We start from the raw sequence: 15,868 nt of genomic DNA, 5'->3' as shown, positions 1-15,868 counted from the left end.
CTTCTCTTCTCATAAAATCCTGAACTGTATTTTATGCTAAAAGGAGATTGTAAAAACCATGTAGCTAGAACTGTGGCCCATTCAGTGCTCCTCTTAGGGCCTAGATGCTCAGTTCTATGTTGAACATTTGATAATCAAAGTGCAGCCACGTATAGTCCTATATATTTACTTCACAGCTGGTTTTATTTCCTTACTCAGCCTAAGATTTGATGGGACTGCAAGCTGGGAGTATTTCAGTCTGACTCCAACTCTTTCAGTAAAGTGAAGCACCTCCATAGATCTTTGCTGCGAGCAATTGCTATGCCTTAGCAGGTGCTCCTAGAAATTGTACATCCCCATTTACACCAAAAGACACATTCAGTCATTTCAAAAGGGCTCAAACATGCATACAAATCCACACTGACAATGCGCACACAAATCTTGCTTGTGGAAAATTGATGAAAGTGTGAAATCCTGTCCTTGTCCACTTTGCTGTTGAAAACAACTCTTTTGACATTGCAAATGCACAGTACTTCCTTCCATGATGACTGGGTATTACCCCTTTTCCTCTCTGAACAAGACTTAAGATTTGATTGTGACAAATGATTTGACTAGAAATGGGTTACTTTGCTGTACACCAAAGCAGAGGAACTGGTCTGGAACAAAAATGGAAGAATCTCAAGCAGAAACCAACAACTCTTGTGAAGTGTGTTTTGACAACATCATTTGTTTTTATGCTATGTGCACGTGTTGTGCCTCAAAACCGTAGCTTGCTGACAGTCAACATAGATACTTCTACGGCAACGCTCCATGGCCCACTGCAGAATCTTGCAATAGGCACAGCCTTGCTTTTTTAAATAAATATTTAATTTAACCGAAGTTAACTAATGTTAACTACTATTTTGCATAAATTTCTAACTCAAGATCTTTCAGGGGAAAGGATAGGTTGAATTGCACTTTCTTATGCAATGTGAATGAACAGCGTGACTAAATACTGTCCAATCGATGAGATAGGAAAAGATTCTATGCATATAACTTAATTGTTTTCTGTGGCAGTTATCAAGTATTTGCAGTGGTGGTCTTCTGAGCTATAGAAAATGTGCTGAACTGGCACTTATTTCACTTTTTTCAGAGATTATTTCATTTCAGTGAGTCGAATTTTTAAAAGCAATATATAAGACTCATTGAAACTTGGGTTCTTTGAATTCTCCTGTGCCCTCATTGGGTCTGAACGCCAACGGAAGACTGACTTTGGTTTGCATAAACAAACACAGCTTTCCACTTGTGCATTGCCAAGCCAGATGTTTCTCTGAATACATCAGGCAGGAATCACCCCAATTAGCAGTTCAGTATAAATAGTATACAAAAGCTGACAGCCAGCATTTTTGAAGTCCTTGTTCCGTGATGGACCAAAAGGTTCATGGTGACTCCCAAGTCGATGTAAAAAAACTTTTAAGTTCAACAGAACTCCTCTGATGTTGAGAAGAATTTGTGCACTCATCTGGGGGGGGGGTTATTGGGTTGTTCTTATTCTGATTATATATGTTGTGATCTTTTCTGTGAACTGCCCTGAGACCTCCGGGCATAGGGCGGTATGTAAACTCAATAAATAATAATAATACTCCCAGAATAAACCTCAAGCACTGGGGGCTATTAAGGAGCTGGTGCCAATTGTATGAACAGAATGGAAGATGATGCTATTGACTTCCTTAGTGTGGAGGTGGACTTGAAAAAGGGTGTTGCTCTTGAGTAGCCCCCAAATGCAGCTCACATAATAAATATTGAGGTTTAATGAGATCACAAAGTACTGCTTGACAGATCTGCAACAGGCAGCAGATATTAGTGATCAGGTTTCATCTTTGCAGGTGGCTTAGTTCAGTTAGCTGTAGTTTGCTCCTTAATACCCTGTTAGTACCTGCACTTTGATTTGGCAGCTCAAAGTATGCCAAATAACTAGCACATGGGTAGGCAAACTAAGGCCCAGGGGCTGGATCCAGGCCAATTGCCTTCTAAATCCAACCCGCGGACGGTCCGGGAATCAGCATGTTTTTAAATGAGTAGAATGTATCCTTTTATTTAAAATGCATCTCTGGGTTATTTGTGGGGCCTGCCTGGTGTTTTTATATGACTAGAATGTGTGCTTTTATTTAAAATGCATCTCTGAATTATTTGTGCGGTATAGGAATTCGTTAATACCCCCCAAAAAAAATATAGTCCAGCCCCCGGCCCCCCACAAGGTCTGAGGGACAGTGGACCGGCCCCATGCAGAAAAAGTTTGCTGACCCCTGAACTAGCATGTAACTAACTACCATACTTGTACTTGGTTACGTGTAAGGAGTGATGTAGCCAAACAGGCCACAAACAGCAAAGGGCTCTCTTCAAATATTATTAATAATTATTAATAATAAATAAACTCTTTTAGCCAGCTCTGGGGGTACCTTTGGGCTTGGTGTTTCCTGAACAGCAGTTCCATGATGTCTTCTGAAAATGTAGAGTTTTAAAGACAGTCTGTAATATAGTATAAAGCCACTGAAAGCCAGTCAAAATTCCACTAGGCACAAGGAGGCCTATGTGTGCAATTAAAGCAGTTCGTTCACTCGAACCAAGTGTGAAGCAATTGTTTTTTCTGGGGAGGTTATTGAAAAGTATTTTCCTCCAAATTAACCTGCTTCGTATCAGTATATTCAATGGTGGGGAGGTGGTTTGGACAGAATTTGTGCACTTGCTAATAATATTGATCACTGCGCTTTCCGCTGAAGGGCAGATTTAACACCCACTGTGGCTATCTCAATTCTGTTTTGAGTTTAAAAGTGATGCTTCCTTCAACTGAATGCAGCCTTTTTCTGTTGAATAACAAGAATGTTTAACAAAAGGGTTTGCTTGGTTTTTGTAAAGACCAATGGGGCTACATATGAAGCAGAGTTAAACTTCAAAGAGATAAACGCAGCACAACAATAATTATTTGGAATCCATTTGTTAACACAGTTGCATGCTTGCCAAGGCACAATTAAGAAAAGGACAGAAAAAGTGTTTCTGCCTCTTGAGATTGCACTGGTTCTTCAAACAAGAAATCAGTGCTGTGAACACTTGTATGTATATCCTTCAAGCAGAAGCAAGCTTGTAGATCCTTGGAGTGTTACTTGGATGGGCCAGCAGTTAAAGACCTTGTTACTAAAAGATCATCAGTGTTGGTCTGCTTGTCATCTCTATGCAAAGCTGCTGCCAGCTCTGGAAACTGAGAGAAATAGTTTCTTGCAAGGATATGCTTGTGCCTTATCTTATGGATAAACATCATTTCATAAGCCTGAAAGGAAGAAAAATATCCAAGGTTATTAAATGAGCTAAAATAAAATAAGATGGCTAATTAAATCTATTTCAATTAACCTTATTATTTTGATCACATGTCTGTATTGCAGGCCCACAAGCCCAGAATTTAATAAGTCATAAACTTTTTTAAAAAATACAAAGCACAATAATAATCTTGTTTTGTCTGTTTCTGAACAAGATAGCCCTACAATGGAAATGCACAATAACTGCAAATCAACTTGTGCAGAGTGTTTACAAAATACTGGGAAATGATTATTTTAAGCTGCAATTTCAAAACACCACATGAGAAAGTACATCCGACTCGACACAACGGAACTTGTTTTTGAGTAAGTATACAAAGGATTGAACTGTCAGTGAATACTTGTTAAAAAAATAAAATTTCCTGCAGCAACATGGGAAGCCTATGCTTATTGAGAGCTGCATGTGAGTGCTTGACATTGCCGTGGGACTCTCAACTAGGGGAACCGGCTTTTAAGTACAGTGGAATCTTGGTTCTTGAACAGCTTAGTTGACAAACAAATTGGCTCCTGAACACCGAAAACCTGGAAGTAAGTGTTCCGGTTTTTGAACACTTTTCGGAAGCTGAACATCCAATGCGGCTTCTGCTTGAGTGCAGGAAGCTCCTGCAGCCAATCGGAAGCCGCACCTTGGTTTTCGAACCGTTTCAGGAGTCGAATGCTGGCCACATGACCACATGACCCGGAAGCTGTATGCCGGCTCCCTTGGCCAATAAAGCGAGATGAGCACCAACCCCAGAGTCGTTCACGACTGGACTAATGGTCAGGGGTCCCTTTACCTTTAATGCGACATGAAATAACTCGGTGTTTGCAATTAAAAGCAGCCCCAAAAACTTTAGAACTGAGGGGACCTTTTTCAGCTTGGGTGAAAGCAATGAATACAAATTTTACCACAGAGTGTGAGGCTTGGGGCATCTCAAGAGCCAGACAGTGAGGCCTGGATTTGGCCCCCAGGCCTGAGGTTCTCCATCTCTACATTAGAAGAATGGGAAAGCCAGCAAAAAACTAAGGAATACCAAACCCTCATGAAGTATATGAAAGAGAGCTTTCCATTTCACTAGTCTGCAGAGGTGCAACGCATACAGAATTTAGCCTCTATAACACAGAGCATATTTTGAAGTTTAACATTAACCATTTCATCAAATCTATACCTTTTCGAGATCCCTCAGTCTGAGGTGAGCCTCTGCCTCGCTCTTTTTGATAAGGAGAGTGTTCCAGGGAGACCATTCCTGGTATTTATTCCACCTGACCATGACAAGATCATGAAGATCACCCCAGGCACTGATAGCTGACTGAGAACCCCAGAAATTTTCAACCATATAGCGCAGGTCTTGCAGCTGCAATGGAAAAGCAAGTGAGGAGGGGGGAAAGAAGAACTAAAGCTCAGTACAAAACTGCCACATTTAAATGGTGTTTAGACTCTTATTTGAATTAATAAGTCACAGTTTCTATTATTCTAAGACATGCATGCCTAAAATGCAAGTTTCTAAAAGCTTATTTTTGGATCCCTCTGCAGATGGAAATTCTGCATGCTCTCTTGACAGCTTGCTTAACTATTAAGTTGTTGTTAGAACTTTTTCTTATGGCTTGCCCCACACCATAAGAAGAATAAAAAAAGAATAAACAAGCCACATTGTCAAGCCTTCAATTATATGCACATAATTAAATTCAAAGCTATAGCAAAATGTTGGTGAATGAAATAAATCAAGGTACTCTGTGCTTCAAACATGTGAAAGCCTGGATGTTCAAGTTGGATTTGCCAAAGGCTGCTGACTTAATAACTGAAAATTGCATATTTGTGCAACAAAATAATAAAGGTCGTTTATATACTGGATGATTCTGGAAAGGCAGATGCTCTGCCATAAATGTTTGGAAATCCACTAAGATCAATCAGGAAATGTGCACCAAAATCATTTGCACATTTGTTTAGAACTACAGAGGACAATTAATCTAAACACGAGGAAAAACTTTCTGATATTAGGAGGTGTTCAACAGTGGAATGGTCTCCCTTGCAACCTTCCTTGGAGGTTTTTAAGCAGAGGTTCAATGACCATCTGTCATGGATGCTTTAGCTGAGATTCCTGCATTGCAGGGGTTGGACTAGATGACCCTGGGGACCCCTTCCAGCTCTACAATTCTGTGAATCTATTATTCTCTTATCTAATAAGTTCTGTGGCTTGGGTAATGGGGTTTCCCCCATCTCCTCAGCCCATGCCTTTCTGAAATGGGCTCAAGGAATGGGGGCAGGGGACCCCTCAGGGCGAGGAGGGGAGATCAAAACGCTTGCCCAGATGGAACGATCACGGTTAGTGTGATGCTGAATTATTTCCATATAGCATAAACTAAAATGATGAGAGCAAAATCCTGATGTAAATTGTTAGAGAATGATGTTAGAAAGATAGCAAAAAGTCCTCTACAATAAGGTACTTATAGGATAAATGGATCCAAATGACTCAAGAAAGTGGGCTAGGCAGAGGACAAAAACCTCCAGGTTCACTGGGCAATCTGGTTTTTTTGGGTGGAGGGGTATTTTCCCCATGAGAACCTAAATATGAGCATAGTCATGCGACAATGTGGCTTGCATCATAGCAGTTCTAGCAGTGGATTTAATAACTGTCATGGAAGATGGGAGGAAACACCCATGACTAAATAAAAGAATATCGCTAGAATATCTAATAATCAATCATAATAAATATTTTTTTTGCCACTAGCATTATAAGGCAGTATAATACAGTCCATAGAATAAAATCCCATCTGTTATACACACAGCACAGATCAGAGACTGAAGAATTCTTTATAAACTTAGGATAGCAGGCTATTTTTAAATCAGTGCCAATTAAAACAAATCACTCCCGAGTTCTAAACAAAATGACAACTAGGTAAGAGCAAGATGAAATCTAATCCAAGCAAATCAAGGGACATATCCTTCTCACTAAAACAAAATCTAGAATGTGAGCTGTTGCTAATATTTTCACCGCTATAACATTCTTCTTGAGTTGCATGACCTCTGTGCATCATGACTTAAGAATAACCTCATTGAGACTTTGCCAAACGAAAATGATAGCCTGTTTATTGGCTGACAGCAACAAGTGGGGTGGTCCGAGTAGTGGGGAAGAGCCAATGAATGAAGCCCAGTCTACCCATGTGACAGAAAAAGGTGGCAGAAACCTGGGCTGGCAGAGTGGACTGAACCAATTCAACGCTCCAGGCAGGAGATCGTATTTTTGAATGTTTCCCTATGGAAACTTCCTGCAAGGAGAAAACTAGCATAAAGAGAGCAACCTAGGCTGCAATGTAACTGTCTTGATATGCCAGATTTCTTACTGGAAGGTGTCACCGTCCCCGTCCCCCGGTACAGTAGAAGCATTAAAAAAATGTGCCGTTGATGCTCAGTCTTATAATGTTCAATAGATTCTGCTGCATTGTGTAAAGCAGGCCTCAGTGGTTTGGGGATCCAGAATAGCCAAGTAAAACTGAGATACTAGGAAAACAAGAAAGGGGGCTGCAGAAAGAAAGGGAAAACCTGGCCTGGTAGTATCATACTAATGCAAAGAGAGCCTAGAGATGTAAAGGCAAAAGGGGGGGGGATATCAGAATCCCTTGCTTTTCCCTCATTTTTCTCCTGAGGCCTGAAGTGGAGAAACTGAAAACTTGGGAGTAAATTAAAAATTCCTCTTAAGAAACATGTTCACTTGCAGATTATGCTGAAATGCTTTTTAAATTTTTTATTTCACTTATGAATCTGCTTCCTGTAAAACGTCCCCAAGCAATTTAAGCATAAAAACATGTATCAAAACAAAAATCAAGACCAATACAGATGAGGACCGGGATAAAAATCTCCACTGAAAAGGCTTGTTGTAAAAGGAAACCTAAAAGACTAGCCTGATATGTACTGGGAGGCCGCTACAAAATGTAGGTGCCACCACAATAAAGGTTTGGGGTGATAGGGAACTTAACTAGTTCTGTCAGTGCCTGTGCAAACAAGTTTCGCTCTTAGACAGCAGCTGAGTGTGGCGGCGTGGCAGAGGAACTGAGCAGCTTGTTCCCTCTTCCCTTGCTTCCTGTTCACGCTGTTCTTCTGAGTGGGTGATGCAGACAGAATACAGTGATACCTTGGAAGTTGAGCGGAATCTGTTCCAGAAGTCCTTTCGACTTCCAAAACGTTTGGAAACCAAGGCGCAGCTTCCGATTGACTGGAGGTTCTGGGCTGCCCAGACAACAAGACTCCCCTCTCGGCCCAAAGGACAGCAGAGCAATATGCTTGACACCAGGTTGGGTGCAAGAGTTGACGGAAGGAGGCGTACAAGGTGCCATCCAATCATCTAGAGCAGGGGTGTCAAACTCAAATTCATCGGGGGCCGCATCAGCAGTTTGGTCACCCTCAAAGGGCCAGTTGTATCTGTAGGACTATGTGTCCACTCTTTATTATCATAAATTATTGTCACTGCATTCAATTATTACTGTTTTTTGTAATAATGTAAGTAATAACTAGCTCTGAAAGCAGAAACATAGTCAGAATAATGGCAAGTAGATATTCAAATGTACAATTATTGTACAATTTATTGAAAAATGATTTTTGGTAACTGCACTGGGTGGTGGAGGCTCGCTGGGGTTTCATGCAGGACCTTTGCAGAGCTACTAGTACCTGGAGATGCTGGGGTCCTTCTGCATGCAGGACAGATGTTCTGCCAGTGAGCCACCACCCTTCACCAAAGGGACTGGCTGAGGTTGACTCACTGGAGCTGCTCTCCCGGTTCCAGGGTTTAAGGGCCAGAAGTATAAAGCAGCATCCTATGTTTCTGATGAGAGGGAGGGGAGGGGAGGGGAGGGGAGGGGAGGGGAGGGGAGGGGAGGAAGGAAGGAAGGAAGGAAGGAAGGAAGGAAGGAAGGAAGGAAGGAAGGAAGGAAGGAAGGAAGGAAGGAAGGAAGGAAGGAAAGAGGGAGTGGGAGGGAGAGAGGAAGCAAGGAAAGAGGGGAGAGAAAGAAGAGTAGGAAATAAGGAAGGGAATAAAGAAGGAAAGAAAAAGAAAGAGGGAGAGAAGACGGAAAGGGAGAAAGATGGAAGGAAGTAGAGGGAAAGAAAGAATAAGAATGAGGGAGAGGAAGAAAGTTGGGAAGGACGGAAGGAAGAAAGGAAGGAAGTAAGGAAGGAAGAAAGAAAGAAAAGAGGGAGCAGGAGGGAGAGAGGAAGGAAAGAGGTGAGAGAAAGAAGAGTAGGAAAGAAGGAATAAATAAGGAAAGAAAAAGAAAGAGGGAGAGAAGACAGAGATAAAGAAGGAAGGAAGGAGAGGGAAAGAAAGAATAAGAACGAGAGAGAGGAAGAAAGAAAGGGAAGGGGGGGGGGTCGCCGCCTTGATTCAGCGCCAGAAAAGAGCGCGAAGGGACCCAGGGGCAAAAAGCATTTCCCCGGGCCCAGCTGTTTGTCGGCGCGGCGCTTCAGCAGCAAGGTCCCACTGCTGGGTCCCGCTGGCTGGGGCGCTCGGCGGGCCACATGACGAGGTCTGGCGGGCCGGATTTGGCCCCCGGGCCTTGTGTTTGACACCCGTGATCTAGAGACTACTCCAGATTTGTGTAGGGTTTAGCCCCTTAGCCTTTTCTTCTCCCAAAGATATCCCACAAGGCAGCAGAGGTTTAGGGTCAGCGTTTTCCTTCTCCTGGATGGGCTACCTTCCCAAGTTGACAAGTCCCATCTGCCCCCCCCCCCTAAAGCATGTGCAGAAACCGCCTTCTTGACCGTTGGGCCCGCTCTTGGTCTTGTCCACTCAATCCACTGGAATCTGTCTTTGCATGCAGAGGAAGCCCCTAACTTGTGGAGAGTTTGAGACCCATTGGCTAACCTCACCTCGTTTAGCTGGCCAGTCAAAGCTGTTTCCCAGGGTGTGGCTGATGTTGCATGCTGAGTTTCAAGGAGCCACAGGTGAGAGCTGAGTGCAGGGTGGGGACCAAATGTGGACAAACTGCTCCAGAAGGAGCATGACATGTCCCCACTCCAAAAATCCCTGTTCTAGGACTACACTGAACAATACAATTTTATGTGCTGCTAAGTTGTATTTCAAAGTAGCAAAGTAAGATTATATTTGATGACTATTTTTCTCCAAAATGCCTCTGGAAACACACACACACACACACACACTATACAAAATCTTTATGACTCAAGATTTCCACAAATGTTCATCTCTGTCTACTCTGATTGGGTTTAGACTTGGATTTGGTAGCACGCCCACGTGTGGAAGCAAAGGCAAGCCTATATGTGAAGCAGAAATAGCACGACTGGTGTCACCAAAGGGTTGGGAACTGCAAACAGCCCACTGGCAGGAATTGATTTATTATCGGGGCAAAACTAAAAGGAAAGTTTTGTGTAATGCAAAAGCCTCTGTGCTCTGCCACTATTTACAGCCGGCACAATATAAAACTTGGTTCCATTTTGTGCTGTCTGAAAATATTATCTTTAACATCACTATTCTCTGTCCTCTGCATACCTGTATTATGAAGGCAATCTTAGCACCGTCCTTATAATTCAATTCTGATTCTCGGAGATTTCGGAGCATACGTTTGTATTTCAAGAAGGCTTCCCTCTTACGAGCTTCATTATCCAGCTTGCAGCACAGACGACAACGACCAACAGTGTGTGAACTAGCAGATATGGCAAAATCTGTAGAGGGCAGGTACCTTTTGCAACCAAGGCAAAAGTGGATGTTGTGGTAAAGCCTTATTGGATCAGGTGGAACCTGCAATGAAAACAGATCAGCTAATGAACAATAACAGTATTTTCACATTCAGTCATTAGCCTAGCTCACAGATCTTGTCCCAAAGTACAGTAGTCGCTGACAACTGTATGCATAGAAACCTTTGAAATTGAAGAAATATATATCTACAAAACAATTCTGCTGCAGCACAGCATGCGGCCTGTCAAATGCAATCTGTTTCCCCATTATATACAGTAAACCAAGTGATTATGAACATATTTCTGAAGTTTGATATGTGGGGATGGGTTTAAAGGGCTAACTATTCTGCTAAATTATATAAAAACACTTTGAGAAGAATGAAATTGTCCATATGGACTACTATGGTTGTGTTTTTGAGATGATGCAGAGCAAGAGATGAAGGTGGAAATACTAAGGGCTTCAGAAACCCTTAGTATTTCCACCTTCATTTATTTTATTTTATTTTTATCTCTTTATCCCCTTATTGTCAATGCAAACTACTACAATAATTATATAGAATGATCTCCTTTGAATTGCCATAATGATTTTGAAGAAGCAGTAAGTGCACATTTTAGGGCCCTTGTCTATATTTGCCAATAACAACAAGCATTTGTTTTGAGGAAATATTTTTCATTTTTCAGTTTTATATGTGTGCCCTTTCACTTTCAGTGCCTTCAACCTTTTACAAAACAGAGAGAATATCAGCTGCAAAACTGATAAAAACCTTATTTCCCCCACCCTCCAACTAGCATTCAGTTGCTTTGACAGAAACACTTTAAAATACTTTATTTAAAACAGTTTTAAACACACACAAATTATCAGATGGTTGGAACACTATTCTCATGTGTGTTTTGTGCAATAAAGTGAAATAAGAAAGAGAAGCACCCATTTCTTTTCAATGTGGTTTCATGCACTCAAACTTGTCTGGCATTTTCAGTGCTAAATGAGCAGCACTTCCAGCATACTAAGTAAGTAATTAGTTTGGTTTGTCTGGTTGCCACTAATGTTCTTAAAACTGCTTTAAATGTTATTTCTGAGACTGGCATTCCTGCCAAGGTGTATTAAATCCAAACATAGCTATCCTATAGCCTTGGTCTCCAGATGCAATGACTCAGAAGCCCAAGTTTTTTTGGGGAGAAATAAAGCTGTAGCCAATAACCCTGTTCAACATTTCTCCATTCTAGTTTCACGATGCTGACTGGGGGAAAATTGCTTCTGGCCTAAAACCAATCTGCTTGTATCAGCAGAAAGTTATTTGTTCTTCTGACAGATGTCATAATCACCAGAGAATGGTGACATCTCCATCAAAATGACATATAAAAATGAGTACCATCTGAATGATTTCAGCAAGGCACCTTAAATTTTGTAATAATGTTCATATTACCTTTTTATGGAACCTGAGATCTCAAGCAAATTAAGTTCAAGCTCAGTAACAATGGCAACACTAACATTTATAGCTCAACATGCTTGAGCTATACTGCCTTGAAAGGTATGGCAGTATTATTATTCTCATATGATAAAAGGAAGGCAGAGACTGCAAAATAATGTCTTGACTAAGGAAATTTAATGATCATGCGTCTAAAGTGCAACTTGAGCTTGACTTCCCAACTCATACTCTTAGCCACTGTAATCAGTTTGTTTTACCGCTTTCCATGTTGATCTCTTCCTATTTACTAGGGGAAAGTTAGCATCCTTTGTCCTGCTGTTAAGAAGCGATACTGTACCTGGGTTTCATTGGGTTTCATTCATATACATAGCACAGCCTTCTCAAAACGTCTTCAGTTGAATAACTGAATAAGGAAAAATAAATCATTCCTCTCTCCATTATCCAGAAATTCAACTGCCTCTGGGTAGACTATGGACTCTTTAGCGAGTAGCTTTACTTAGCTGCACGCCAAGGAACAATTGTAACAGAGAAGAAAAGGAAAAAAATACCTTGAGATATCTAGCCACCTCTGGATTAAAAAGTGGAGTTTTGATATACTGAAGAAATAATGTACATATTCTTTGTCTGAGTCCTTCTAAGTTACAGTCCTTCACTCCCCTCATCATGAGGTCTGCTTCTCTGTCAATCAATTCCACTATATCATGTGTGAGTTTAGAGTCATGTTCCTGCAAAGGCAAGCAAGATGTTTAGCAAATCACATGCACATCATTTCTTAATTCCTTACACCAATTGCCTGTAAATTATAAGAGAGCAAATGCTCCAAGGCATCTTAAAGCTTAGCTTTTTGGGAAATGATGGGTGTCGTCATAAAAGGCACACAGTCATGCACCTCCTGCTCAGTGGAGCAGTTGTAGTTGGTTCTCATTCGGAATATCAAAAACCATTGGCTCTCAGAAATGGGAATCGTTTATCCACACACCTATTTCACTGTCTTTAAATAACTGTCTGTCCAGATCAATTTTATGCTATATTTATATAGAGAAAGTGTTCACTGACTGGAGTGAATAGGAGCTCTTTCTCCCAATGCTGTATCTAGTACAATCCCGCCCAGACCAGACTGGTACTACAGTGTATGGGAGAGTGCATGTGTGTGCTTGCTAGCTCTGGGATGGCTCAGCTGGTAGAGCATGAGACTCTTAATCTCAGGGTTGTGGGTTCGAGCCCCACGTTGGGTGAAAGATTCCTGCATTGCAGAGGGTTGGACTAGATGATCCTCGCGGTCCCTGCCAACTCTACAATTCTATGACTTACTTAACACACCTTTGTCCTATGACTCTATGAGAGCGCGCATGAATAAGATGGTTAAAGGTCCTTACACCACACCAGGCTCTTAATGTAAATTGGACAGACATGTGCTATTTACTCGTAAATAGCTGAACAGTGTGCGGTACAGTTTGGCTCCGATGCTTCCTGAAATCAAAGGGGTTTTTCTTCCTGACTGTTTGGGATTGAGGTCAGGCATATTTTGAACTGTAAACTGCCTTGGGTGCCTTAGCAAAAAGGCGATATATTAATGCGGCAAATAAATCCTCCTATACAGGTTTATTCAGAAGTCCCGCTACGTTCAAGTGTGCTTAGGACTTCGGTTTCACACTTCTTAGCTAATGTAAAAGTATTGTTATACAGTGGGCACCCTGGTGTCGAAAGATGAATGCAGGGGCCCCTTAAGCCCTTGCAAACCGCCCGTAATTGACAGTGTGCTGTGTGTGATCTCAGTAGGGCTTCTTTAAAAGCTTAAGAGAGAGAGATACCTTCACCGTGTGCTTCAGTGTTAGCAGCACATCCAGCCGTTCATCCTGCGGAAGGTCTTTCATACTGATGCTGCGGTAGATTTCGAGCAGCTCCCTGGCCCGCAGCGTGAACTGCGTATCCATCTCTGTAACTTTGCCATCAAACGCTTTCCACTTTTTGGGGGCTGCACACTTGAGAAACATTTTGAATCGCCGAGTTAGAATGAAGAAAGGAATTGAGGACAATGCTTTACAATGTGACCAAAGGAAGCTTATAGAGACTACAAATCTGACACCCTGCTAATAAGAACTGCTGCTGTCCCAATAAATGTGCAACTATCTGAAACGAGACATTTTCCTGTCCATTTTAGTAGATTTGTTGCCAAATTGTGGTTTCCTAACGAACACAAAACCAGATAAACAATCATTAGAAGCGGGGGGGGGGGGAGAGAAACTCTTCACTCCATATACTATAGCTTGCTTGGTAATTTATGGGTTGCTGTCGGAGTACAACTAAAAACCAGTATTATGCCATAATAAACTCTGCTAATGCATGCAGATGAACAAACATCAGGACTGCCACCAACATTCTCAAAACATGGAAACAATTCGTTCATCTTTGAACAATGTAACAACAATAACAACAGCAATTTTATTACTTATAACAACAACAACAACAACAGCTTTATTATTCATACCCCGCCCATCTGGCTGGGTTTCTCCAGCCACACTGGGAGTTTGGGAATTCTATGAGTGTGACGATAACTTTATACAGTACCTGCTGAATTTCTGCCTGTCTTACTGCTATTGAAGCCACAGCCCTTCTGTCAGCAGAAAGGGTTGTGAACCTAGATGAAAGATCCTTCATAAGATAATGGAAGTCAATGGAGAGCAAATAACCGTAAGAACACCAGAGCATCCCTGCAGGTTCAGGCCAAAGGCACATCTAAGTCCAGAATCCTGTTCTCACAGTGACCAACCAGATGCCTGAAAGCAGAACCTGAGGGCAACAATGCTCCTGAGTGTGATTCCCATAGATTGGTCTACAGAGGAATGCTGCCTCCAACTAATAGCCTTATTGTCCATAATTCCTCTTAAAAGCCATTCAAGTTGGTGGCCATCGCCACCTCTTGTGGGAGCCAACTCCACAGTTTAGCCATGTGCTTCACTGGATGCCCCCAGGTTTATTGGATGTCCCCAAGTTCTAGTACTATGAGCGAGGGAGATAAACTTTCCTCCCATCACAGGGGAGTGAATTGCTTCATCCCCCTGAATATATTGCCATTTTTCTAAACCTTTTTCAGCTCTACAACATCCTTTTTGAGGATAGATTCCTTTTCAGCCAAAAGTTGGGTCCTTTTTCTGTTGCTGTGCAAGCTTGATGATACCATGCACAGGAAAGGTGGGTTCTCGAGCCCTGCTGGTTTTGGATGAAAAACCCCATTCTGGCCGCTTGGATGGACAGTCAGCTCCCTCCAGATTTCAGAATCTGGCTGTCTAAAGTTTGACAAAAATGCCACAGATATTAGCCTCAGACCTATGGCCCAATTTTCATGCTCTTTTCCAGTCAATGAGGTGCATAGGAGCTCACCCACACTTACCTGTTGCCCTGAGTTTTTTAGCTATAGGTCCATGCTTTCAAGCCAGAGTGCTCCCCCCCCCGGTCGCTTTCCCCAAGAAAACCTGCTCTTTAACACTGAATCGGAACAAACAGCAATTCTGTGGGTTGCCGTTTGCTCCGAATCAGCGGAAAAGAGCAGGTTTTCGTGAGGAAAGCACTGCGGCAAAAGAAAAAGAAGTGCTTGGACACAGAGCTTAAAAATAGATATATTAAAACATATATTCACAAGTAACAATACAGCTTTGTCCACTGCCATGATATCACAGAACGATCACTCCAATCCTGAACATCACTGTCAGGTTGGCTCGCCAAATATCCTCAGTAGGAACCAAACTACTGATCTGGTTGGCTAGACATTTTCAATCAATATATCCCCTCCACAGACACCTCTGTGATGATGATGGCATTGAAATACAGTGGTACCTCGACTTACGAACTGAATTTTTCGACTTACGAATGGGGCAAATGACCGCAGGCTTACAAATTTATTGACATCCGAACGGAAACCGCGGCAGTTTTAGATAGGGTTTTTTCGACTTATGAATTTTTAGATGGGGTTGCTTCGACTTACAAATTTTTCCATTTCCAATGCATTCCTATGGGAAATTGCGTTTCCAATGGCGCTTTTCAACTTACGAATTTTCCGACCTACGAAGGTGCCTTCAGAACGGATTAAATTGATAAGTCGAGGCACCACTGTATCATGTTCTTCTTCAATGGACCTATGCCTAGAAATGCCTAGAAATGAGCCCCTTGTCTGTGTGACTAAATCCTCAGCCCAGGGCTAGCCTTTACCTCCCAGCAAATACCAAGGCTGACATGAATAACTGAGCAAGGATGGGTGGGTAGGGGGAGATTTCCAATCCTAGCTTGTGGCAATATTCTCTCTCTCTTTCCCCTGCCCACTCAAAAACCTTCAACTGATCCAGATTAGCTCAAAAGCTTGCTCCTTGTTCTCACACTTATAGCAACACAAAGAGCTGCCAGGCAGTTGGGTCTACCTAGCTGAGTATTATCCACACTGACTTTCAGTGGGTCTTCAG

The 15,868-nt window shown here is 42.1% G+C and overlaps 1 protein-coding gene across 1 annotated transcript in view; it reads right to left on the bottom strand.

Annotated features, from left to right (window-relative positions):
* Positions 1 to 2,937: 2,937 nt before the first annotated feature.
* IQUB (IQ motif and ubiquitin domain containing) overlaps positions 2,938 to 15,868 on the bottom strand; it is a 33,866-nt gene continuing 20,935 nt past the window's right edge. The window contains exons 9-13 of the mRNA XM_035127969.3: positions 13,226 to 13,396; positions 11,963 to 12,139; positions 9,803 to 10,051; positions 4,475 to 4,660; positions 2,938 to 3,283 (exon numbers count right to left, since the gene is read on the bottom strand). Of these exons, the coding sequence (XP_034983860.1) occupies positions 3,116 to 3,283; positions 4,475 to 4,660; positions 9,803 to 10,051; positions 11,963 to 12,139; positions 13,226 to 13,396 (951 nt within the window). The 3' untranslated portion in view covers positions 2,938 to 3,115. The remainder of the gene's footprint in view (positions 3,284 to 4,474; positions 4,661 to 9,802; positions 10,052 to 11,962; positions 12,140 to 13,225; positions 13,397 to 15,868) is intronic.

This window comes from Zootoca vivipara, chromosome 9, assembly GCF_965207765.1.
Source record: "Zootoca vivipara chromosome 9, rZooViv2.hap1.1, whole genome shotgun sequence".
Lineage (NCBI taxonomy): Eukaryota > Metazoa > Chordata > Lepidosauria > Squamata > Lacertidae > Zootoca > Zootoca vivipara.
Note: the sequence above shows the minus strand (reverse complement) of the source record. Positions and strands in the feature narration are given on the sequence as shown.